The sequence below is a fragment of the Corvus kubaryi genome, unplaced genomic scaffold (assembly GCF_017639235.1).
Source record: "Corvus kubaryi isolate FWS band 111438036 unplaced genomic scaffold, C.kubaryi_AGA036_p1.0 37334, whole genome shotgun sequence".
In the NCBI taxonomy this organism is placed as follows: domain Eukaryota; kingdom Metazoa; phylum Chordata; class Aves; order Passeriformes; family Corvidae; genus Corvus; species Corvus kubaryi.
In genome coordinates, this window is record NW_024581108.1 from 12335192 (window position 1) to 12360340 (window position 25149).

Sequence of the window (25149 nt, forward strand, 5' to 3'; positions counted from 1 at the left end):
TAGGAGTCGCCAGATCTCGGAAAACTGATAAAGTTAAAAAAATTCATTCGTAGAATGAGTTCGTTAACACACATGTGAGTAGCAGACACTTGGCTTTCTGTGGAACTCATGCAACTGCAGGCTCGGGGCGATGGGGAGGAGGAGTGACCAAAGACAGCAAAAGCGAGTCACCCCGACCGTGCCACCGCCGGCACTGGGGAGAGAGAGGAGATGGAGGCACTGAGTCTACAGATCTTACTCGTCTAAGCTCCAGACTTTTATTTCAGAAGGAGACCATACCCACGGGATTTACTGTACAGAAAGATTCAACTCAAAGAGCTTACAAATTACTAAGTCTGTCCCACTAGCAATAACATCTCACCCACAGAGTTTAATACAAAAATTCTCAAGTTTCTCTGGCAACATTTATTTTTTTTCTTTTTACACTATTTTTTTATTTATTCAGTATCTCCTTGATTCCTGATTTCTAATGGCATAGAAACATTACATGGATGCACTGTCAGTGCAAGGGGAATCAAGCAAGGAATATCAACACACCCTGCCTTCCCCACACGCAGGCTTTGCAATCAGGGCGGCATCCCAACCACTACTGAGATGCTGTGACCTTTTGACTATCCTTAACAGCCTGGGTTACTTCAAATTTGTGGGATGTTTTACTTGAAAAATTTCCTTCTGAGTCAAGCCACTCTAACTCCTGCTGTTTGCTGCAAGGCTAGGGGGACATTACAAATTACCTGGGGATTCACACAGAACCTACTGGTGACTCCATCCTGATTTCCACAGCAGAGCTCTGACACAAGTGCCCAGCTGGCACAGACAGACAGAGCCTGCTTGGCCACCAGAGTGGGGACATGGGGCTGTCCCAGGCACTTTGCAGCCGTCTCACTCCCAGGCAAAGCTTACTGCACCACAGCTGCACGGAGATCCAGGTCACCTAACTGCTAACTGGACACAGTTACAAGCACTAAAATTACCAGAAAAGTGGACTTTTGGGCAAAGGACTGTAGACACGACTTCTCCAACCCTTCATTTTGTCTTACTTATGTGCTGTCAGATAAACAACCGAAGCTTGCAGGAGCTTTGCAAGCAACGGCACTCAAGTATCAACAGAAGCATTGAGAACAGAGGACAGTAACAGTCCTCACTGCTTTGGGATTTAAATAAATGCAGATAAACAAGATAAATAGAGTATTAAGTGTACTGTACCCTAAAGAAAACCCTCTTCCCATCCCAAAGCATACTGTAAAACATGGCATATTTGTGTTGGACAAGTGAGCCGAGCAAGGAAATTCTTTTCTGTCTCTAAAGAAATAAACATTCTAAAAGAAGCCATAATGAGTGTTCTGCATCAGCGGGTTTCTAACTTTGGTAAAGAACTGACATTTGAGGATACAAATATAAATGAGCTATTTTACTCACACTCTCCCTTTCATCATGTTCTTCAGTTAATCCTTTGAGTATTTGAAGTGAGGCTCACACAGAGCATGCATTCCTTCTAGAAGACCTTGAACAGCAAAGAGAGGAATGTTAAGGAAATGGGTTGTGGAAAAATTCAGTGTGGAATATGATCTGTGGCCTGTATTTTCATTCATTGGGGTAAGGTAATTTAATTATAATGAAATTATGTCTGGAGGGAGATAAAGCAGAAAAGTGAATTTGTGTTTTGTTTGACTATTTGCATCCCATTTCTGGCAAGAAAAAACCAAACCAAAAAACAAATGTTTCCAAGCCATGCAGGGAATCAAGTGAGACCAGGGTTGGTAGATCCAGGTTAAGGGGTCAGTCCTGTGTGTCTGAACTTCCACTATGACACAAGGGGAAACACGCAAAGGTCAGTGCGGGTACCAGACACCAGTGGACCCTGTTTTCTGGGTATTGAAAAATGCCAGTTTCCTACTGCAAAGCTACCTTTTGTTTTGTCCTTGGCAATGAAACAGTAGAAAACAAAATGCATGGTGCATGTGGCAAAGGAGAGCGTAGCACCCTGTTAGCTGTGCAAAGGGCACTGAATTTCAGCTCTCCAGAGCTAAATAAAGCCCTTTGAACCTTCTTTATTCCAGTGCCCTGAGTAAAAACATGGTTAAAACGCATAGTTGTGGAGGCTGAGTGAGGAAACATCACACCCTGAAGGAAGCCCCTCTCAATAAGTTAGCATTATACAGAGCAGAAGGGATCTAGCCCTGTATAAAACACGTATTTCTTTGCCAACAACGACCGAATATCTCGGAGCCCTCGGGAGAGCCTCGTGAGAACCCCTCAGCAGGACAGGCCGCGCACGCCCCGCGCCGCGGGGGCTGCTGGGAGCTGTAGTCCCGCGGGGGCCGCGCCAGGCCCGCCCCGGCCGCGCCTTCCCCTCACGGCCCTGGCGGGAGCAGCGGGGGCGGCTCTGGAAGATGCTGGTGCCGCTGGGACCTGAGCCGCAGCAGGAACAAACGCTTGAAGGTGTTTGCTTCTCCTTTGGGTTTTCAGGGAGACATTTCGGGGCTCGTTTGTGGTTCCTGCTGCTCACTGTGAGGAAGAAAGTAAACCAGAGAGATTTCATCCAGATGTGGCTGGCGGCCAAAAAATCAATTCCTCGTAATGCACAGCACTGGCGGCATGGGAATCCAATGGGGGCACAGGCTGTTTCAAAGTAACTTCTGACACGGGTGTGGAAGTGACATGGGTGTAAGATGCCAGCTTGCCCTGCAAATTGAATTAATGTATAGCTATGTCCAGTCAATTAATAACAACAGTCTAAAAATCCCTTTTGCATCATTTCCCTCCTAGCAATACAAGACTGAAAAGGGACTGTCCAGGCCATGGGGTTTGATCTCCTGCCATCACAAGCCCTCACACAACCCCATCCACACTCAGCGCTGGCGTGGGGCCCATAAGGAATCTTACCACACTCTGCCCAGCAGAAAGGCTCTGTCCGGCTCCTCTTTGCTGGGGATTAGGAACAATTAATCTACAGCTTGAAAAATACATAAACAGTTTATACCTGTTTGTTCCTGTAGTAATAATCTTTAGTTTAATATTGTTTAGTTTAGTATTTGACTTCCCTGTTTCTCTGGTATTTACATTCTTATATAGACTCAGCTGTCTGAATGACCACAGCCCTTGTATGGTCTGCATTTTCTGATCTTGTTCCCCTTTCACCTTCCAGGAGAGGACATTTGGAGCTGCACCCTGGGCTGCAGTAGGGTTTCAGCAGTACTTTCTCCCTTTCCAGTCTGCTCTGAATGGCCCACTGCTCCACACTACACTTGTATCACACCTATATGGTCCTGATGCTTTGAGACCTCCCTTGGACTAGTAAGTAACTAAGGGGTTTTTCCACAGTTCCTAGCAACTACTATCCACCCAGAAAGAGGAAAAATCCCTGTTACTGGTCCAGCTGCACCTTTCCAGCATTTTACTCTCAGAAAACTGTCTTTCCTCTGTTAAGATCTTTTCCACGCCTGTCCGTAGTCTTTTTAGTTTTCTTGAATGGAATTTTGCCACTTATCTTTCTCCACAGCATCAACAGCTTAATACCTATTGTCCTACTCTTCCTTCCCTACTTCAGCACTGCACAGAGAGACAGTTCCCAGCCCATGGAGTCCAGCACTGGAAGTACCTCTATTCAGTTCCTGCCTTGGCCAGGAAGGTCCTCCAAAAACCCTGCTGTGTCTTCTTCAAAGTCCCCTTCTGACCTGTCAGGGTTTTCTGCATGGCTGGGTAATTTTCATGTTGCTCTGAAGTTCTGCATAAAGCCTAGACAAAAGCCTAAAAGTAGCAGTGGTGTTAAGCAAGTGTGGAGGGAAGGGAGGCAGAAAACCCATGGCCAGAATGCAGCAGAGCAACGTGGTACCAGCCTGGCATTCATTTTTGAGGCAGTTATGTTACAGTGTGTGTTAAACATAAGGTCAGAGCACAGCAGCCAGTCGGCCTCAGTTTACCTTCCATACATTTACCTGGGTACACTCTTACGAGGTAAAGAACAGGGTCTGGAGATATGCACAACCTTTTGTGAAAGCTCTGGTAGTCAGGCTGAGAGATCTGCAGGTGCCCAGTGCTGGAACAGTGACACAGCTCCTGGCTGCCAGCCTGAGGGGAGCAGCACTGCTCCGACTCACTGACCAGGCAGGGGGGCAAATACCTCACTTTTGTCCTGGTGGGGAGGCCCTGAAACCTTTGCTTTAGTATCCTAAGGTACTTTTTATACAATATGCATTATCCGACCTTTTTTTCGTAATCATATGAATCTCCAGTAAAATGACTAGAGTTGCACCCTCTTCATTAACACACCAGCCTAAAAATGAACGTGTAGAGCAGCTGACTACAGTCCAAGGCCAGTGATACCTTTCTGCTTTTGCTTCATCTTTTTTCCAAGACTGAATTGCTTAAATAAATCTTCCTGCACGTGAATTATATCCACTTCACTGAGAATTTCCTGCCCTACTTATTTTGTTGTGCAACTCCTTATTGTGGTAGTTTCTCATATTTAATAAAGCTTCTGTCTAGAATTAAACCTTTGTTAATTTAAAGCTTATACTTTATATTAAAAAATCCTTGTATAAAACACATCTCATTGTGCCCATACTAGCAGTAATACCTGCCACATATTTGCCCACTTGTAATAATGTAGCAAGAAGCTTATAAAAAGTATTCATATGAAATACCAACATTGTTAAACAGAATCCAGCCTAATAAAAACATTTTATAGAAACATGGCTCGGACATCTCAGTGAAATAAGTACTACTTCTCTGGGAAATCTAAAATGTAGCATTTTAGTTGTACGAAGTGAGGCAAATGAAAAAGCACAACATGGTGATGCACTCAGAAAAACAATTACAGACAGACATGCGTCAACAAAACACAAGCAGAAATCTCAATTTCATTTCAAAGAGTACATTAAAAAATTAGTGCTAGTTTTTTCCCTACTTTGCTGCTTTCTCCTAGGAGTGAAGAACCTGACTGTGAGAAATATCCAGATTTTTAGCATTTGTAAAGTGACCACGTCCCAGTAAATACTGGCATCTTCTTTCCATGTTGTTATTTTGGTGTAACTGCCAGAAGTGATGCCAGGTGTGGAAGACCAGAGTCTGGCACTTCATTCTTTGCTCAGCCTTGGAGGATGCTGCTCCTCAGCCCTCTGAAAGCACTGTGGACCTAGGGAAGGGCATTTTCTGCAGCTCTCAGTTACTGGTTCTGTTGGGGGAACTTACTGGGTGCTCTGCTCTTAGGCACTGAACTGTGAGCAGACCAAAAGAAATGACATCCCTATGATTTGTGTGTCAATATGCAAGCTCAGAGGATGCACATGTTGTTTTGGTGGACAGTGGTTGCCAAAACAGACTGCAAGAAAAGAACTGCTGTTACAGGGGGGCAAGTGTTCCAGTCACACATTAGAGACCCTGTTTTTCCCTCTACTCTCTGTTTTGATACAAACCAAACCCAGATGCATCTGAACATGAGCAGACATGACATTCAACAGTTCTGCATTAAGGTTGTAACAGTTAAACTGATCATTTAAACACTTACTCAGATCTTGAATTGGTTGATGAGGCTCAGATCACGGGTGCTCTCAAGAGCACATTTGCTCTAACTTGTTTTCCAACTGCTCTGGTGATCACATAATTCAGAAAAATATGAACAGTTGTTCTTTTGCCTGTAAACATAATTAGTAGAGATACATCTAAATTTGATTACCATCCAACTCAAAAAAAATTTATATCTGCTTTACTATAAATACTATTTACTAAACTAATCAGATTAGGAGCACTTTTCAATTTTTACTGGTGACAATCTTTGGTTAAAAACAGTGTATTTCTGAACTTTCAATGGCACATAAAACAGAAATGTGATTGTGGGCTATTAGAACAGACACTTCCCTCTAGTTCTAGCTTGAAATGAAAATAGGAACTATCAATCAGGGATTTTTAGTGAAATTTTCATATAGTTCATGCAATAATACATATTATGAAAAAATGCTTTCATTCAAATTAGTGTCAAAACCTTCTTTTTTGCTCATATATATGATACGAAAACCTGTACAAAAATACTGCAACTATTAACTCTAAAAGGATTTAAAGGCAAAATCTACTAATACACAAAGAACAAATACTCATGGTTATTATTGCATGTATTACCTGACATATTATGTGACTGGTACAATCTAAATTTTCATTCCCTACTGCTCTTAAATATTTTCCAAGTCTCTCGTTCTTACTGTTCTCTGCAGCTGCCATTTCTTACACAGGATTCCACACCACGTAAATGTGACATCTACTGGCAAATAAATGTAATGAGAGCAGTTGGTTATGGAGAGCTCCTGAAGGTGCAATCATAGAATACTTTAGGTTGGAAGGAACCTTAAGGATCATCTACTTTCATGATTTTAGTTTACAGGATTTTGTAGTAACCCAAAACATTAAAAAAAAGTTCAAGAAAAGTCAGAGTTGAGTTCTATTAGTCAGTAAGTAGTAGCTGAATTAAGACCAGTTTAATAACTTCACACATAATACTAGGTATGCCCCAAAGCATAGGTTTGTGTTGTACAAATCCCAAGTTAAAAAGCATTTGTGCTGATATTTCAGGTTTCCTTGAGGGGCTTAAAAAAAAAAAAAGTTTATGAGACTTTAGGGAGTTAGTTTCCTCCCAGCATTCACTGCAATGCTTCTCTTGGCAGGCAATGTCTCTTGCAGCAAGCTCAGTCCTGCTCTGAAATTCCTTTCCAGAGTCCATGAGCTGTGGGTGCTGTGGCCATGGGAGGTGGCTCTCTGGAGTGGATGTCCTCCTGGAGCCAAGGCCCTGGGTTATGTCCTAAAAACAGAGCAGATTCTTCTATGGAAGTGGAACTACTCTGGACATGAATTAATGTGCTTGCACTAACAAACTGTATCATGACATGCACGTTACATCACATTTCATGTTCTGCCACCATGATCCTGTTTCTGGTACAATGGGATGTTTTTACTAAGGCTGCCTGCTAAGTTCCTCTCTTACGTTTTTCCCACTGGTAAGCAAGCCTGTCAGATGCACATTTCCCAATAAATATGGCCAGAAAAAAAGGGAAATGAAGATAATGTATTAACTGAGGACACACACTGAGGCCTTTTTTTTAGGGGGGCATTTGCAAACAGGTATTTTATAAACACTGGGCATTTATAAAATGATTACATATTGATAGCTTAACCTGAATTACCATGTCTGTGAGATAGGTGAATCATGTTTTACTTATCCAAGGTGTTACCTATCATTAATGGAATCCTGACACTCAGATCCCCAGCCCATGCAAACATCAAGTAGAAGGACGATGGCAAAGATGGGAGAAATTGAAGGAACATTCCAATCAAGCATTCATTTTGTTGAACTGTTACTTAGATAACTACATATACACTCAAAGTAGCAATGTAGATACAAAGTAAAGAGCAATACTTCTGGTATTGTGATATTGCTGTGTAGACCAAAGCATTAATACACCACTAAATTGAAATGAGGTCTTGGATAATTTTTTTTCTTCAATTGAATCAAATTACCTTGGTGGGGGAAGAATTTCAGTTAACCAAGCCTTTCCATCACTCCAATTTTCTCTTTGTTGCCCTAGTCAGCAGTAATTTTTCCTGGAACTTACTGAACACACTCAGAACATACCACACTGCTTGCCAGGCTGCTGAGACCTTGCTCCATTTGTGTCAACACAGCTACAGCTGTGTCCTTTCTCATTGTCCACAGTGCCTTGGAAGCAAAGGCAAAGGAAGAAGTTTCTGATAACGACCTCCCAGCAAAGGAAAACACCTGTCACCGTGGCTGTGTACAGATGGGAACAGATCACTGACCTCCCTCTCAAACTCCAGCAACCTTTCATCCTGAAGAGTTTTTGTGCTGCAACCTTGCCATCAGACATTAGATTGCCACTGTGTGATCCATCAAAATCTACACCTGTAAGCTGAGCATCAGTAAGAAATGTGCAAGTTTGTCACTGGCTCTTCCATTTGTGCTTCACTGACCAGCAGCTCATGTCAATGAACATCACAAGTATGTTGCTTTTAAGCTTCAAAGCAAAGAGACACACATACACAATTCTTAGAAATACGTTTTTGCAAAGACATTTGTACTTGACCCTCTAAGGGAGGGAACAGCACAATGAAGCTGTAAGGATTCTAAAGGAATTTTTACCTTGAAAACACTGTTGGGAACTGATCCCAATGATTTCATAGAAACCTCAAGCTGTTTTTATCCCACTGAGGGACTACTTTTTGTAGTAGTCAATTATAAGAATAAAATACATTTTCAATATCTGCAAGTTTCCTTCAGGCATCCCTTCTTGTCATATGATACCCCTCCCCAAATCCAAACCACAATAACAACAAAAAAAGGTAAAAATGTGACTAGATCTCCGATTGAATTCATACTTTTATTTGTCATCAAATTCAGAAATTAGAAAGGGAAGATATCTTGAGATCCTGTCCTGCCTCTAGGTACCCATCTTATACTTCAAAAAATTCCAACGCTTCACATAATCCCTATGTAAGATGACAAACATTTACTATCTATAAGGCATTTAAACATCCTTGTGGAGCTCTAACCCTTTTACTGCCCAGCCTGATGTTAGGTGCGCGTATTTTACCTTTTCTGTCAGAGACCTTAAATAATTCAATACCTCAAGCCTTCCAATAAAAACATTTTTAAAATGTATGCAAGACCCACACTTGTAAAACTGTGGTGGTCAAACTCTTTTTTTTTTTTAAATATCATTAAACACATCCAGATCAGCTATATACACCTAAGTTGGAGAACAGAATTGTTTACCAGTTTCTAATGGAATGGTTCTTCAATTCTGATCTGGGATAAATCCTCCTTATGCAGCAAATCAGAAGAACAGATTTTAATGACACCTTCAAATCTGTGGCTCAGCATGCTGTGTTTGTTTAGGAGCTGTAGTAAAAGCAGAAGACAGTATTTTCACAGGTTTTTTAGCTCAGCTTTAGAAAAAGTACAAAGGTCTTTAAAATGTAATGTAGCAGTAGTACCAGGAAACCAAGAACACAACACTGCAGTCGCAGGCGTACAGCAGCAGAAGCACAGAGGCCACAGCTCGGCTCAGACAGCGGGAAGAGGAGGAGCTGCATTACAGAGCAGGCACCGGAAGCCTCTCTGAACACCACTTGCAGAAAAAGCCTCAAGACAGACAAAGCCAAGACCATGAACAGTCTTTACTTCTATCAGTTTTTCACAGCACAATGAGACACAGCACAAAGTTTGTACAGCGGGATCTGCAGACAGTTTAAAAACAGGCAATTATCTTTAATAAAAAGCATCGAGTCTGAATGAAAATAATATGAAGACAAACAATACTGAAGCTAATGATCACCTTGCTTGCTTTTGATTGTCTGAGAAGTTCAAGACTTCTCACAGTGCCTTTAATGTTCTCCACACCACTTTCTCCAGACACCCTAGTGTAAAGGTTTAGTGTAAAGCTTAATGCGTCCCAACTCATACGTTTCACAACCTTTTCCTCTTGCTCTCAAACCCTGCTCACGTGTGGGGAGGTGCAACAACTGTCATAATACAACATTCTGATTCACAAAGAAGCAGCACAAGTGTTGTACATAATTTAATTTGCACTTCTGTATATAAATGTTTACTATTGCACACTATTGCAGCACTTAAAAACATCTAATTATTTGCAAAAATTAGTAAAATACTTTAAAGGATTTAAAAATAAGGGTTTTAATGCAACTGACAAGATAATAAAAAAAGCAATTTACTTAATGAGATACAATCCTTTATGTTGGAAATGAAAGTTACATACAACTAGAGTACAATTAAAATATACCATATAGTTCAACACTTAGTTCCTCAAATGTGTAAAATTAACAAGCTTCTACTGTCATAGATATACAATTTTTCCATATTGTGAAAAGGATTTTTCAAATTAAATACAGGTAACATAATATTCTGTAGTTATATTTCATGACTGTGTTTAAATGAGAGGGTTGTATAATACTCACATTGTCAAATGTACTCACTAATGCCTTGGAAATTGCACACTTCCCCTCCTTTTCCAAAATAGAATCTCATTTCCATACTGAAGTCTATTATGCCATATTGGAAAAGTGTTTTACTTTCTAACAGGATTTTCATAAAATTAAAAAATAGCATAATATCATGGCATTATGATGACTTTTCCACTTACGCTCGTGTAGAATTTAATCTGGATATCAGACAGACATGTCAGAACCAATTTCCTAGACTTCAGTCTTATTGTACACGCAAGATGAATGATTACAGTATTTTACAGAACAGAAAAATCTCTGAACCTTCCTAGAACTATAAATGTAACGATTAAAAATTAAAATCATAACAGAATCAAATTGTGATCTCCAACATTTATTAAAATCTTTTAAAGTTCATAAACGACAACAAAGTTACTGTAGAATTTATCGCATACAGCTAGCATACAGCAGCATGTCCTTGGTCTAAATGAAATACAAAAGATTTTAACATTTTCATACAAAGGATTTCTTTAAATTTATTAATGTGACGATATATCTTTGTTACATAAAATTTGCTACAGCAAAGTATCTTATACTTTTCTTGCATGTATGTAAATATGGGTGGACAAAGACTGCATTCAGTGTCAGCCTCCTAATGACGTTGTGCAAAAATGCTCAACAACCTAAACATACAGAACATTGGTGGTATGTTTCATACTCTTTTGTAAAATGTCTACAAAGGCTTTTCTTTTAGGAGTGTCGTACAGATTAAAAGGAAGGAATGCCAGCTGTTTATTTGCACTGGCATTCAAAGAAATCCAATGGCTATATATCAATATAGCTCATTTTTTAAAAAAAAGAATCATCCTTGTATGCATGTAAATTTGTCATAAAACATGAGTCTAGTTTAAACTTTTAGATGTGCTGTTTTAAGACAGGTCACTGAGACAGCCAGAACCAAGTGTACAAATAAAACTACTATGAATAAGTTTAAAAGCAACCCCGAAAAAAGTGCTGAGCCGCTGATTATTAACATTGAAATAAATGTGTAAAAGTGCCCAAAGCTAGCACATGGTAGCAATACCTTTTAAGTCAGTTGGTGAGAGTATACAAAACATAATTAAACCCAAATACTTGTATCTGTGTGACCATACATTCTGATTGATTGAAAGAAAGTAGGTTAGAAATGAAGACACAACGCAACTAAAATAAACTCAGCTGTTGCAGTTTTTAAACTTGATCTCTTTTCTTCTTGAATGAAGTGCTGTAATTAAAAAGAAAATGATTGTAGCAGTACTCCATCCTCAGTTTACTAATATAGTATACCAGAATAAAAACTTGGCAATAACCTCTTATTCTTAACAGCTAACAAAAAATAACCGTGTTCATCCAGCGATGCATCTAGAACATTATTTTGCATTTGCTAAACCATTTGTTTTTCTTAGCTAATGGCAGAGCGCATTTTGCTTTTTGTGGCATGGTGGTTTTTATTCTAATGGATGCCTTTTTTAATCAAAAAAGGCTTGAAGCAAGGAATACTTTGGGAGCCCAAACATTGGCTACTTTTTAAAAATTAGGAAAAAAAAAAAAAAAAGGTGAATCAAAATGAATTCTCTACAGTACTGACCAAAACTTCCTTTAAGAGTTTAGGGTTCTTGATCTTAAACAAGCCATTTCATACCTGCCAACTGAAATGCTGGTAAGTTGACTTGGTTTAATATGGTCCAAAATCCAGACCAGATGGAATTACTCCCTCTCATGAGACTGTAAGCTTTCCATGGTACAGTCTGGTTATGGCAATTTGCCTACTGCCTAGGTGGGAAATACAAAGGAAGGAGGCAGTGACGAAAACTGCAGGGATGTAGAAAACCAAGGCACGGGGTCTAGCTACTGTCCCCTACTTAAGCCATCCAATTGATTCTACTGAATTTTGGTCAGCCTCCAGGAAAAAATGTTTTTAAGTTAATTTAGCAGACATTTATATGGCGATAAATACTACCTTCAAAAATGCTAAAAATGTTGGCTAGGTTTAGTCTGAGCTACTAAAAAATTATTATAAATTGTAGCATCAGACACAAGACAGACATGAATTATTGGCTGGCACAGACTAGAAGCAACATTTATCTTTCACTTCAGTCTAAATCACACTAGCCGCAACACCTTCCATTTCACTCACACAAATAATACATTATTCAAAATAAAATGGAGCATTCTTGGGTAAAAAACTACTTCATTTCAAAGGGGGAAAATGAACAATACACAGAAACAAAGAACGACAGAAACCAAAGTTAAGTAGGAAAGTGGTCTATTATTCTGTGTTACTGCACAAACAGTGCTTGCTTAATTGTGCCTAGTTAGAAGGGTTGGTGCAAACTGCACACATGGAAGATGGCAATAAAGACCTCAGTCAGCTTTGTGGAATGAAGTAACTAGGTAACTGTTTTGACATATGATGGTCTCAGCTCCACCTCATCTGTTAACAGAGTGCAAAGATCCCAATGTGAGCCCTGATGTCATCTTGTCCTCTTACTCCTACTAAAAATCAGCAAATTCTTTTGCACATTTTTCTGTTAGAGACGCACGAATATCTTCTTCTTCATAGTCATCAAAGTTGCTGGTATCTCCAGGACCTCTGCACTTTGGTATGAATGGAGCTTCTACCTGTATTGGTGGGAGACACAAAAAGGCACATGAAATGTTACTGGCCTAATACCAGTAGATTTAGCATTGTAATGATGAGCACAGCAATACTCCCATTACTTTTCAAATCCTGCCAAGAAATCAGGTATTACAGGTTTAAGCTGTGGCTCATAAAACCAACCTAAGAAGGTACAGGCCTAGATGTGTGAATCTAAATTGAAAAAGATTAATCTCTTGCTGACAGGCATCATTAAAAATGACTTCCACTTCCAAACAAAGATTAGTTCTCTCCTTGCAGAGGCCATCCTGCTCCTTCCAGCTCATTAGCACAGGACATGGAGAACACTGATTGCCACCACCACTACACAAAAGCCTTAAGGAAGTTTGGAACACTCTCCTTCCTACTTAATAATAATCTATTTCCAAATAAAAACTAACCTAATGCAAGTGTAAAAGAATTTGTTCTGCATATCTTATGAAGCTCCTCCTAGGACCTAACTAGGTGAGAACTGAAAGCCTTCTCCAAACTAGGCCACAATGAGACACAAGCAATGACTTGAAGGAGTCACTCAAAAACAGTACCATAAGCTAAGCAAAATTACAACAAAATTGTGCAGGTGATGCAAATTTAAACCTGGAAACACAAAGTAATCCGACAAGTATCTCTCTCCCAAACATCCCAAGGAATAAGTATGCCAGAGGTAGAATGGTGGGGCGACAATGAAGCAGGACAGGCACAGCTCCAGCTCCAGCTGAGGCAGAGGATCACACCACATTGTGCAACCAGGTAGATTGCTGATGGTGGGGGGGTGTGTCATGTGTGTAGATCAGTAAATTAAAGAGGTACAGCACAGACTAACACAAATTAAACTCCACTGACTGTGGGCAATAACATTATACACCGCCAAGAAGAAACAGTAACTTGTGCATTCATGAGTGCAATTGCCATGTGTGTATCCTTTTGTTCCTGAAACAATATACGCATTTTAGCGGTATAGCCTGAGTGAGCACACAGTCTGTGTACATACCTAGCCTACAAAGCCACACATTGACCATTATCTGAATTCTCTCTGTTTTCTTAAACTGACTTTCAGTCACTCTCTTACAACAAAAATCAGAGCACAGAAAATACCTCATTTACTGCTTGAACTTTAGAACACTTTGAAATGAGACATGTCAGACCTTTCCCTATTATCTTCACTATGGAATCTCCAAAGAGATTGCAGGAGGTAACACTGGTTTATAGTGGAAATACCTGTTTGGCCCTAAGTAAAATCATCTTATCAGGCAGTGTGTTAATAAATATGGAAACACACAAAGAAAGGAAGACTTGATTGTATATCATGCAATGGGTGAGCAACTGGCTCACAGGTGGGGCACAAAAGGTTACAGTGAATGCGGTGACATAAGACTGGCGACCTGTCACTAGTGGGGTTCTGCAGTGCTCAATCCTTGGCCCTGTGCTCTTGAGCATCTCCATAAATGATTTGGATGCAGGAATGGAAGGGATACTAAGTAAGTTCATAGACAATAAAAAACTGGGAGGAGCTGTTGACTCCGTGGAGGGCAGGGAGGCCCTGCAGAGAGACCCTGACAAACTCGAGAATTGGGCAATCAGCAAGTGTATGAAGTTCAACATTGGAAAGTGCCAAATTCTGCACCTGGGATGAGGCTACGCTGGATGTATGGACAGACTGTGGGACAAGAGGCTGGAGAGCAGTGCTGTGGAACAAACCTGGGGGTCCTGGTCGATGGCAAGTTGGGTCAGCAGTGCCCTGGCAGCCAGCAGGGCCAACCGTGTCCTGGGGACATCGGGCACAGCATCGCCAGCCGGGCAAGGGGGGGATTGTCCTGCTCTGCTCTGCACTGGGGCTGCCTCACCTCGTGTCCTGGGGGTGGTTTTGGGTGCCACAAGGTAACAAAGACATGAAACTATTGCAGTGTCCAAAGGAGGGCAAGAAAGGTGGTGAAGGGCCTTGAGGAGAAGCCGTGTGAGGAGCAGCTGAGGGCACTGGGTCTGTTCAGCCTGGAGGAGACTGAAGGGAGACCTCACTGCAGTTCCAGCTTCCTGAGGAGGGGAAAACGGGAGGCAGGTACTGATCTCTGCCCTGTGGTGACAGTGACAGGACCCGAGGGAATGGCCTGAAGAGTCAGGGGAGGTTTAGACCGCACATCAGGAAAAGCTTCTTCACCCAGAGGGTGGCTGGGCACTGGAACAGCTCCCCAGGGCAGTGAGCACAGCCTGACAGGTTCAAGAAGCCTTTGGACAATGCTCTCAGGCACATGGTGTGACTCCTAGGGTATCCTGCACAGAGCCAGAGTTGGATTGGATGATTCTTGTGGGTCCCTTCAAACTCAGCGTATTTTGTGATTCTCTATCCGAAATATTAAGTAATTGACTGGTTTACTTATGACTGTAGCATTAAAAAAAAAAAAAAATCATTCACATGACATTAGCTGCCAAGGAACACTAAGTTCGTTCAGGAGAATACATGTTGTGGTAACAGCCACTGTGAAAAACGAGTATGAACCGAAAGTTTATTGCTGTATTTCTATGACTACTTGAATGATATTACAATCCATGCTGTTGTTCCAGACCCTCAGTATTAGAGTATTTATTCTTTATAATTAGAAGCTTCAAACTTATTTGGCATCAGTTTTCACAACCCTTTAAATCTAGTAATAGCTATTCTGACTGTACTACGTGTTAACATATAAAAATATTTCTTATTTCTGTGAAAGTAATTCACTATAGCACTACATTAGGAATGCTAAGAATATTTAGCACAGTATTAAAACACCTGCTTTAATATTATGGGACCTGGGTGTTCCCAAACAGCATACTGGCAAATGAAACTCAGGGCATATAAATCTGCCTTGCAAAGAGGCATTAAGAAAGCGAAGAACAGATAATTAGAATTCTACAATAGGGAATATTTTCTTAAAAATATCTATATTTAATGCAAGGAATACAGGATGCGTTAATTGTACCCTGTCTTCTAGTAATTAATACATTAATGAATAATTCAACAACTGTACTGTCAGTTTGTGTAGCCAAACAACCGGTTTCTTTTTATAAACTATTGTTGGTATTTAGGTTTGGCCCTTAAAATACTGCTGTTACAGCAGCAAGTTCATGCCTCTATAGTCAAGACTGTTAGCATTTCAAATTCAAACCAATTTCTTTAAATATTATCATTTATCTCTAGCTTTTTTTTACAGTATCAAGACAAAGCAAGAACAAGGAGGGAGCAGGTTGATTTAGGAGAAAAAAGAAAGGCTCTAGCTTTGGCTTGAGCTTCTCCACACTGAAGCACAGTCTGAGTGCTAAGAGCTGGCTGGAAAGGAAAACAAATTCATCTCTGCTGTGGAGGAGTATTTATAGATGCCACTATAGCAGGGTTTAAATAAAAAGTGAGAGAGGCAGGAGATGCCTCATCCTGAGATAATCCAGAAATAGACTAACACACAATATGTGTGTTAAAGAGAACGTGAATGTACACAGAGGTCCAGGATAAAATACCCAAAAGAAACAAACATAACTCAATCAATACATATGCTTTGGAGTTTTTAAAGATTAAACTACTTTCACCCTTTCTCAATTTCAAGTCACAGATCTAGGAAATAAAAAATAAGTACAACAATTAGAAATTTTACTTCAACCTCTTAAAGGTTGAAGGATCAGGAAGGGTCTTACCTTTCTCTGATAAATGGCAATCCAATCTGTAGTTGCAAACCACTTGTGATTCTTTATGTCATTTACACCATTCTTGAGATTTCCATATCGTTTGGTCAAATCTACCTGGAGTAAATTTCTTAGAAGATCCTTTAAGTCTGAACTGAAGTGTGATGGGAACCTCACCTAAAATTATACACCCACAACATTAAAAAACATGATACAGATTTGATTCTTTCCCCTGTGAAGGGAAACAACTTCACACAAAAGGAAACAGTAGGGCAATAGTTTCTTTCTTCTAAAACCAAATCAATCAGGAATGCATGAAGAGACAGATGATTATTGTTGCACATGTATTTCTCTTTCACAAAGCCTTTATCAATAGCATTACATTGCCCATCTACCATTTCTTGAACTGGAAGTTTCTAGGAGGCAAAATATTAATTTAATGTAACAGTGATCTAAAAGATAAGTTTAACTTGGTGTCTCACCAACACATCATCTCAAGACATTCTCAGCTATTTTCTAGTTATAAATTTTTATATTATATTATACACACACACACACAGAAGAGACACAGTATATAGCATATACACAGCATATAAAAATATAGATATGCTCTGAAATAACTGTACATTCAGCAATCATATATGAAAAGTCAATCTGGAACTTTATGCTGTTCTGCAATCTGTTTCTGGTAACTAAATGCACCAAACATCAAAAGTCTTACATAACAGCACTATTTGAAGATAGCACACTAGTGACTTGCAATTCATTCAAACCTAGCTAAAGGATATTTGAAGATGATTCGTGGGATGTAATTACAAAGGGTTTTACTAACAAATGATCGACTGACACCATTTGAGATGGCAGAGAGAAGGAAGGGGAAAAGAACAGGCAGAAAGCTGTGTCTGTCATCCTCATAGTCCCAGTGTTTGACACTTCCAATATTCAGCTGATCAGTTATGATGTAAATACAGATCATGGAATTACTTAACATAAAAACATTTCGAGAAATCAAGAAGTCCAATTATCAAGGAACCTGCTTCAGTTTACCTACCAATATGGTTCTATTGTAGATTATGAGAAATTCACAGGTTTTAATGACTATAATACCTAGACCACAGAGAAGTAAGGAAATACTAACTCAAATTTTTAAGCAGAGAACTAAGCAAATGAGGTAGAATAAATGAAAGACCCCAGGTTATAAAGAACTGCTAGCTGAGGATTGAATTAGAGTTTCCAGAGTTGATGTCCAGTGCTGTTTCTGCAGCTGTCCCTCCATGGACTCAGAAAAAAGGTAGATGATCAACAGTACAAATGTCAAGCCAGTTAGATAAAAATACAAAAAATGCCCAACTTTGTTTTTTTAGTTTAGAAGAGAAAGATTTCTTTGAAAATATGTCTTGGTAAATTAATTCCCATATATTCATGGACACAGCTGAAGATTCATAGCATTAAAACCTTTCAAAGAGTAACCACCAACCACCTTCTTTATTTAAATATGAATCAACCTCAGTGCAGTGCACCACAGGCCTACCGAGGTACTGCCCTTGATTAGAATTACAGAGGCACCTGAGATGCAGCACAGCGTGTGTCCATGTAGGGCCAAGGAAGAGAACAACTGTAACAAATCAAGTGAGCCCAAAAAAACAACACTGGCTGGCAGAAGAAACACCAGAATGATTACATTTTGGTGCTATTCAGCAGCAAGTATGAAAAATAAAATGGGAATAATGAAAAATAAAAGGGAAACATTGGAAACACTTTTCAAAAATTTTATATAACAATGAAAGCCAAATGAACATTAGATATATCTAGCTACACAACTGTGGAAGTAAAGAGACCTACTAGGAATGATGGAAACTCTCCAGGGCTTCTCAAAAATTGCAAAAAAAATTCTAGAAAGTAGCTAGGCAAATTAAGCACACAGCTAAGTAGTTTTTAACAGTCATTGGATCACTTTAATCCAAGCATAAAAGGATATAATACCACAATGTCTGTACATTTAGTAACTTGCATTTTAAATCTGAAGGCAGGGAACAGATTTTTATAACTCTGATTTTCAAATAACAATGTCTGCACTTATGAAATGTACATTACAACTTCTCCTATGTCCTTCTCAGATTGCTCACTGTCTAGTGGCCAGTAAATTCTGCATCTCCTCCACCAAAACACAGGTTCTACAAAAACAACTACGTTTGTGAAAACACCCAGAGCCTTAACTCACCTTGCCAGACACAATCTTCTCATAAATTTGAATGGGCTGATCTGCAAAGAATGGGGGATATCCAGCTGCCATTTCATAGATTAACACTCCTAATGCCCACCAATCCACTGCCTTGTTGTAACCCTGAATAAAATGAAACATGCCACTGTTAGTACAGTTTCTAACACAGGTTAACATTTTCAGTATATATCTGTATATTTATGGAATACAAAGAAAGCAAATACATTATTGTCCATTTAATGCAGAACTTACAACCTAACTCCAACCAAATTGGCACTCACAGATTCCAACAGCAATACACTTGAAACCTAATACAGCAATGAGACGGAAACAGTGATGGAAGTGAAGCATTTTGCACACATTCCTGTGATGAGTGTCAGTGATTTCTTTACACTCTGTGACAAGACTCCCTAAGTAACAGAAATGGGAACAATTTATCTATTTATTTGAAATCAAAACAATCTTGCTACAGAATGATAATTCTTCAAAGCTTAGGGAAATTTCATTATAACACCATATGTAACAGCACTTCCTATATTGTACACTGTCACCTTTTTGCTTGATTATCTGCATTTTGGAACATTCAGTTTCATAGGTAGTTAACGAGCTACAAGAGCTTGGAAGTTTAGTTAATTAGCTGTTATAGTAATTTATGATCTGATCTTAAAAGCCTGAACCTTCAATCACTAGTAGGTCCTATTCAGTGTTATGAAAGACAAAGAAACTACCAAACCCATCCATTTCATATATTTTCTTTGAGATCTTTTACAAAGCTCAGGGCTCAGAGTCAGTCTTTAAGGAAAAACCTATTACGAAGACTTTGTAGTAGATGCATTGGAATTTCTTTTGCTGTTTTAGCCGCACAGGGGAAAAAACTATGCAAATAAGAAACATTTTTTCCCCAAACAGAAGTATTTTTTGTTCATTTTTGACAATCCGCAAAGGGTATTTAATTAAACCATATGTTAAATGCTTACTTTAACATTATGCACTACGATTGTTTTATAGCATAAGCAGTTCTATATTTTCCATTTGCAAAACATGCAGTGCTACAGTTAAACAGCTATAGGATGAATAATACTTTTCTATGTTGGAACACTTAGTGCAAGTAGTAGACAAACAGATCTACAGTCAGCTTAGATTGCACGTACTTTAGATGTAAAACCAGTGGATTGTTATGTTTGATTTGATGTCAACTGCCTTAAAACTGAAAAACTCTGCAACTAGTTGTGTAATGACTACTGATTCATCCCATATGCAGTTCTTGTTACCTTTGGAGTTCCTCTTCTAGTATGTTAACACTTCAGAATGCAATCACTCAGATCTGTTGTTCTGGTAAGGTTGTTAGTTAAATAACTTAATTACAGATCTTTTATCCCCTCACAAGTTATGTGGCAAGCATATGTAGAAAGTTCTCTACAGTTATGTGAAAATTCTTTACTTGGCCTAAGTTTTGACATACTAAAAGAATATTTACAATACAATGACTTCATTTTGTGTAATTTCTAAAGAACTGACTAGTCAAGATTTGATTTTTGGAAGTATCAGCAATTGTTTATCCCCCAGAGCTTAATAATTGGATGAGAAGTTTTAACTACATCAAATGCATGGCTGAGTAACAAGACAAAGTACCTTGCTGAGAATTATTTCAGGTGCCAGGTATTCTGGAGTCCCACATAACGTCCAAGTTCTGCCTTTTACTCTTTTTGCAAAGCCAAAGTCCGTGACCTGTCATCGGGAAAAATAAATTGACTGTAAGTGCATCGCGATAAGAAATTTAAAATTAAGTGCTTTGGAAATATTTTGGAAAGTCGTTTTTTACAGGGGAAAAAATTATTTCTCAAATCACATCTAGTCAGATGTACCTTTATTAGTCAGTCCTCCCAGTACTTCTAATTCAGATAAATAGAAGGTCTCATGATAAAATTAATAAAGAACACAAAATATGTATTATCACCCTGACACCAGCTTCTATTTATAATTTAAAAATCAGTGGGAACTATGGCTTACTAATCTTCCACATGTACTGCAATTACATTATTAATTTTTCTTACACTTTTAACATCAGACTGTTTGTAATGCTGAAAATTTAAAGAACATAAATAAGATATTTATCTTTTCCTTTAGTTAAAAAATAAATGAATCACAAAAAGGGTTCAATATATCCCCCAGTCTTGTAAATGTAGAATTTTATTGCATAAGTGTATAAAGGTCATATGTCAAATTAGTGTGGGAATAAGACAACATGAAAGAGGTCTTCCAGTAACTTTTGATTCTGAGTATCTTTGAAAGCATCACCAGAGTCAAGTTTGTTTATTTGAGGCCTGGGGGGAAAATGTAGCAATAATTGTACCACAAATGGCAAGTACTTGAACATTATAAATTCTTCATTTCACTTGTCTTGTTTTCTACAGTAAGTTTTCAGAACTCTGTATGCAATATCCGACTCTGTGATTTTTCCTTGACCGTATTGTGGAATACATACAGAGCCCAGGTATTACATGTGAAATTCTGGCATCAGTTTCAAGGTACCACGTCTATGCTTGTTTGGGGATCTGTTTCTTTTGTTTCCTCCTTCTTGGTTTCAATTTCAACCCATTCCCGGAGAAAACATACTGCACCACAACGAGAATCGCTGCTAATTATACAATAACCCGTGCTGATGTTGCTGTACATTAGCGCCACTAATGAAGCCAAACTTCAAACTAGCAAGGCAGCTTTTCTTCATTTTTGGTAGAATCAAGAGCATCAACAGCTGGAACTGAACAGAGTGGGTGACGTGCTGACTAGCTTCAGTCAGCAAAGAATCATTTCTGTGTTTGGGAATGCACATCAGTCTACATACGAAAAATATGCTGCAGACATGGGACAAACAGTAATGGCTTTAAAATACAAAAAAACCCTGAAGCTGAAGCTGCAGCATCAACATATGAACACAAACCTCCCTCTGCCACACCATCACAAAAACATACTGTTGCAGAGAGAGCTGCCAGTTCTGGAGTAAGCCAGTCATAGATTTACACTAGTGGTGCTGCCCAACCACATGAAAGGAACTTGTATTGATCTCTCCCCACAGTATTATCTTACACTCCATGCAAAATTATTTTACAGTTATAAACGACATATAAGATATGAATCCTTTCTACTTCTCTCAAACATTTTATTATGTATTTTCTTGTTTAGATTCTGCTGTGGCAAAAGGTGACACAATGAGGAAAGAAGAACTTCCACAATTTAAGGACTGCACAGCATTGCAGAATGCTTATTGCTGCACTCTGCCTTCCCATTTCCCATTTAGCTAAAAACGTAAGAGCTAAGAGGAAGATGAGAATGTTCCATGAGAGGCTGTTGTAAAACCAAAGCTGTCATTTGAGCACTGCAGTGCTGATCTGACCTCAACTCAGCTCACACTCCAGATGTGCTGGGAAGACTAGAACTCTCCAAGGGTGGGATTCATCTGCTGGACATTAAGTACTACAGCATCAGGTTTAATATCTAAGCTGGTTTTCTTAAACTACTTATACAGACAATGCAGAGAAACAGACATTTTAGGGCACCTTTCATCTTGTTCTAGGGCAGATGTATAAAATAGGTCAGATGAACAGAGCCATGTAATCACCTACTTCTCACCACAGACCCCAAGGGAAATTTTGACAACTGGCTCAACTGCAGACAGCTCTACTGTGCATACTTAATTTTAGTCAGAGGAAGTACAACCCAAAGGTTTTAACCATTACTAGGCAGTAGGGCATTTGAATGCTCCACACAAATATGCTAACATGGCAAACAGCTTCAGACCATTTATTCAAAATGCATTTTCTCGAATTACCTAAATCTACACTGCAAGACAAAACTTCACTCCCTAAATATATGAAGAATATCATACCTGGATGTATCCTTGCTGATCAATTAAAAGATTTTCAGGCTTTAGATCTCTGTAGATGAGGTCTAATGAATGGAGGTACTCAAATGTTAGCACTATCTGAGCTGCATAAAACCGTGCATGTGGTTCACTGTGAAGAATTAAAAGAATATTAAGTACCCCAATGCTATGCTAAGGTACTGAAACAACCACCTAACTGTCAGGGACAGACAAATTAAATACCTTTTAACTGGTTCTTTTACTGTGTAACAAGAAAAGCAAAAGCAAACATTTTCAGAATTGATACATGCATTCCCTAAATTTAAGTCTTGCAGCTAAAATACACATGCAAATCAAGATGAATGTAACCCACAATGCAGAGCTTTGACTTCAAATTTTACTTTTAGAAACTATCATGAATTTCAGTGACAATATGTATAGGAATTCCAAGATTCCATCATGCACAGATCATAAATGCCTGTATTAACTGAAAAATAATTAGGAGTTCTTCACTGCCTGACTAATTTAAATCCACTGAACAAGAGGTAAATTAAATGCACTTAACCCTTCAGAATTTTTTATTCAATGCTAAAAAATTTTATAAAACCCTCTTCCCAAATCAGCAAATTAAGCCTTTTAAAAGGAATAATGTCATTAATACTCTTACCTGAACCTTCCGATTCTTCTTAGATGTGAAAACATTTCTCCACCAGGAACATACTCCATTACCATGTATAAATTAGAATTGTCCTAAGGAAATCAAGGAAACAAGTAAACACACACAAATACATATCAGGCATACTATAGTCTCTATAACTCCTATGTGGAGTACATTTTATTAATGAATGAAAATGAAAAATTGTAGCCATCCGATGACATTGACAAATATAATGCAACATGGGCATAAATTATTGAAAAGATGCAAAAAAAGCATCACATATCTCAAGAAATCTATTTTAAAGCAAATTATAAAGATAATTAGTGAGGTCCAGATGCAGAATGGTGTGTAAGAGACCTGAAGGAAGAGAGGGTAAGATGACTACTGCCAGGCAAGACTTTGAACTCTTAAATGTTTATACGTGACAACCTGAGATATTCTTGTCTCCACAGCCCCTGCCCCAAACCTCAAAACTCTAAAGATAACATGTCTGCTTATTTAAAATTATTTTTAAAAAAGACAAAAAAAAAAGAAGGAAAAAGAAGGCACATATCACTGTATAAACTAGAAAGCTACTCAATCTCTTTACAGACTGACTAGTACTGTCACGAAATTAGAAGCTAAGCTCAAAGTTCTTTCCTTCATGGTTAAAACTGTCATAAAGACCTGCCTCAAGTATAAATCTCAAGCAAAAAAATCTGCAGAACAATGACAAATTTACCATTCTATATATTGGTACAGAAGACATGCTTTGGTATCTCTCTAAGAGAAAATAATGCCTAAAAGCTCCCTTGCTTTACAAAATCCAGTTGCCCTTCAAAAGAAAACTCTGACGAGTTTAATTTAATTTAATTTTTTTTTTTTTATTTGGAGATATCCTTTCAATCATTACCTGATGAACCGGGGTATATGAAGTGTACACGAGTGCACTCCACTCCTACTCAAGCCCTGGCAACAGTGCCAAATGAAGCATCTTTGAAAACAAAAATACTTGAACTATGGTACTGTAAAAGTTATACATTTTAATATCTCAAGTGCAAGCACGCACTTCCCTGAAACCCAACAACTACTTTGAAAGTAATGACTACCTTAAAAGAATACTCCAGTTTAACAAGGAAAGGAAAGTTCACCGCTTGTAATATTCTCTTCTCGTTCAGTGTGTGTTCTATCTGCTTCAGTTTGACAACCTAGGAGACAAAAAACAATCTTCAGCTTAAGTGTGATATTTTATAGTTGTCGATAAATTTTTTAGTGTTAAACAATTAGTTGAAAGCAAGCTTGTAACTTTACTTATGGATTCCTAGTACAATAAAAGAACCAATAAAGGATTAAAAAGTCTAACAACATTTAAAGAGTGACACTTGTGCAATATGGTTGGCAGACAACTCTACAAATAATGCTTCTTCCTACTTGCTGAGTGTAAGAGTCAGTAAGGAAAACCTCTCTGCATTTTCTAAGAATTGCACGTGTTTGTTATGGACATACTTCCTCAGCACTTCAATAAAATCCATGTGATCCTTGGACCCTTGCTAAGAAAGGCAGGAAACTGTGTAGGACACATTTAATTATGAATTTTGTTACCTGTGAACAGGAGTAAACAGGCTTATGTTACACAGCTCACACATTAGTGACAAAACTAAGGAGAATACAAATTCAAAATCTCCATTTTTATAAACAGGTTACTTCTTGTAATCCGTTAAAATGTTAGGCTGCTAACAAGGCAGCAAGTGGCAGATTTCTGATCATTGTTCTTTCTCAGCAATTAATAATTGGTTTCCTTGTGTTAAACCCCAACATTGCATAATGAATTATATCCATTTTACTTAATCCCTACTGCACAATTTATCTCTAACTCATTTTGAGAATGGCATGATTTTCAAGTACAGTTAGGGCTTTTTTTCCTTGCTCCATAGGAAACAAGAAGAAAAAGTACGAGTCTTTTACATAAAAGACAAGTCTTTTTACATAAAAGACAAGTCTTTTACAAAAACAGACAAGTCTGTTTTTATGTTTGGAAATCAAATCTAACTGCTATAAATAAGAGATAATCAACCCTGCCTGAAACTGTATTTATAAATTTAACTTCTAGATGCAAAAGGTAGTACCTGTAAAAAACT

The 25149-nt window shown here is 38.6% G+C and overlaps 1 protein-coding gene across 4 annotated transcripts in view; it reads right to left on the reverse strand.

Annotated features, from left to right (window-relative positions):
• Positions 1-10344: 10344 nt before the first annotated feature.
• Positions 10345-25149, reverse strand: part of PRKACB (protein kinase cAMP-activated catalytic subunit beta) — a 35328-nt gene continuing 20523 nt past the window's right edge. For all 4 annotated transcript variants that reach the window (XM_042030347.1, XM_042030348.1, XM_042030349.1 and 1 more), the window contains 7 exons: positions 24121-24219; positions 23042-23124; positions 22399-22525; positions 20145-20240; positions 18513-18635; positions 16304-16468; positions 10345-12627 (listed from right to left, as the gene is read on the reverse strand). In XM_042030347.1, coding sequence (XP_041886281.1) covers positions 12502-12627; positions 16304-16468; positions 18513-18635; positions 20145-20240; positions 22399-22525; positions 23042-23124; positions 24121-24219 — 819 coding nt within the window. In that variant the 3' untranslated portion in view covers positions 10345-12501. The remainder of the gene's footprint in view (positions 12628-16303; positions 16469-18512; positions 18636-20144; positions 20241-22398; positions 22526-23041; positions 23125-24120; positions 24220-25149) is intronic.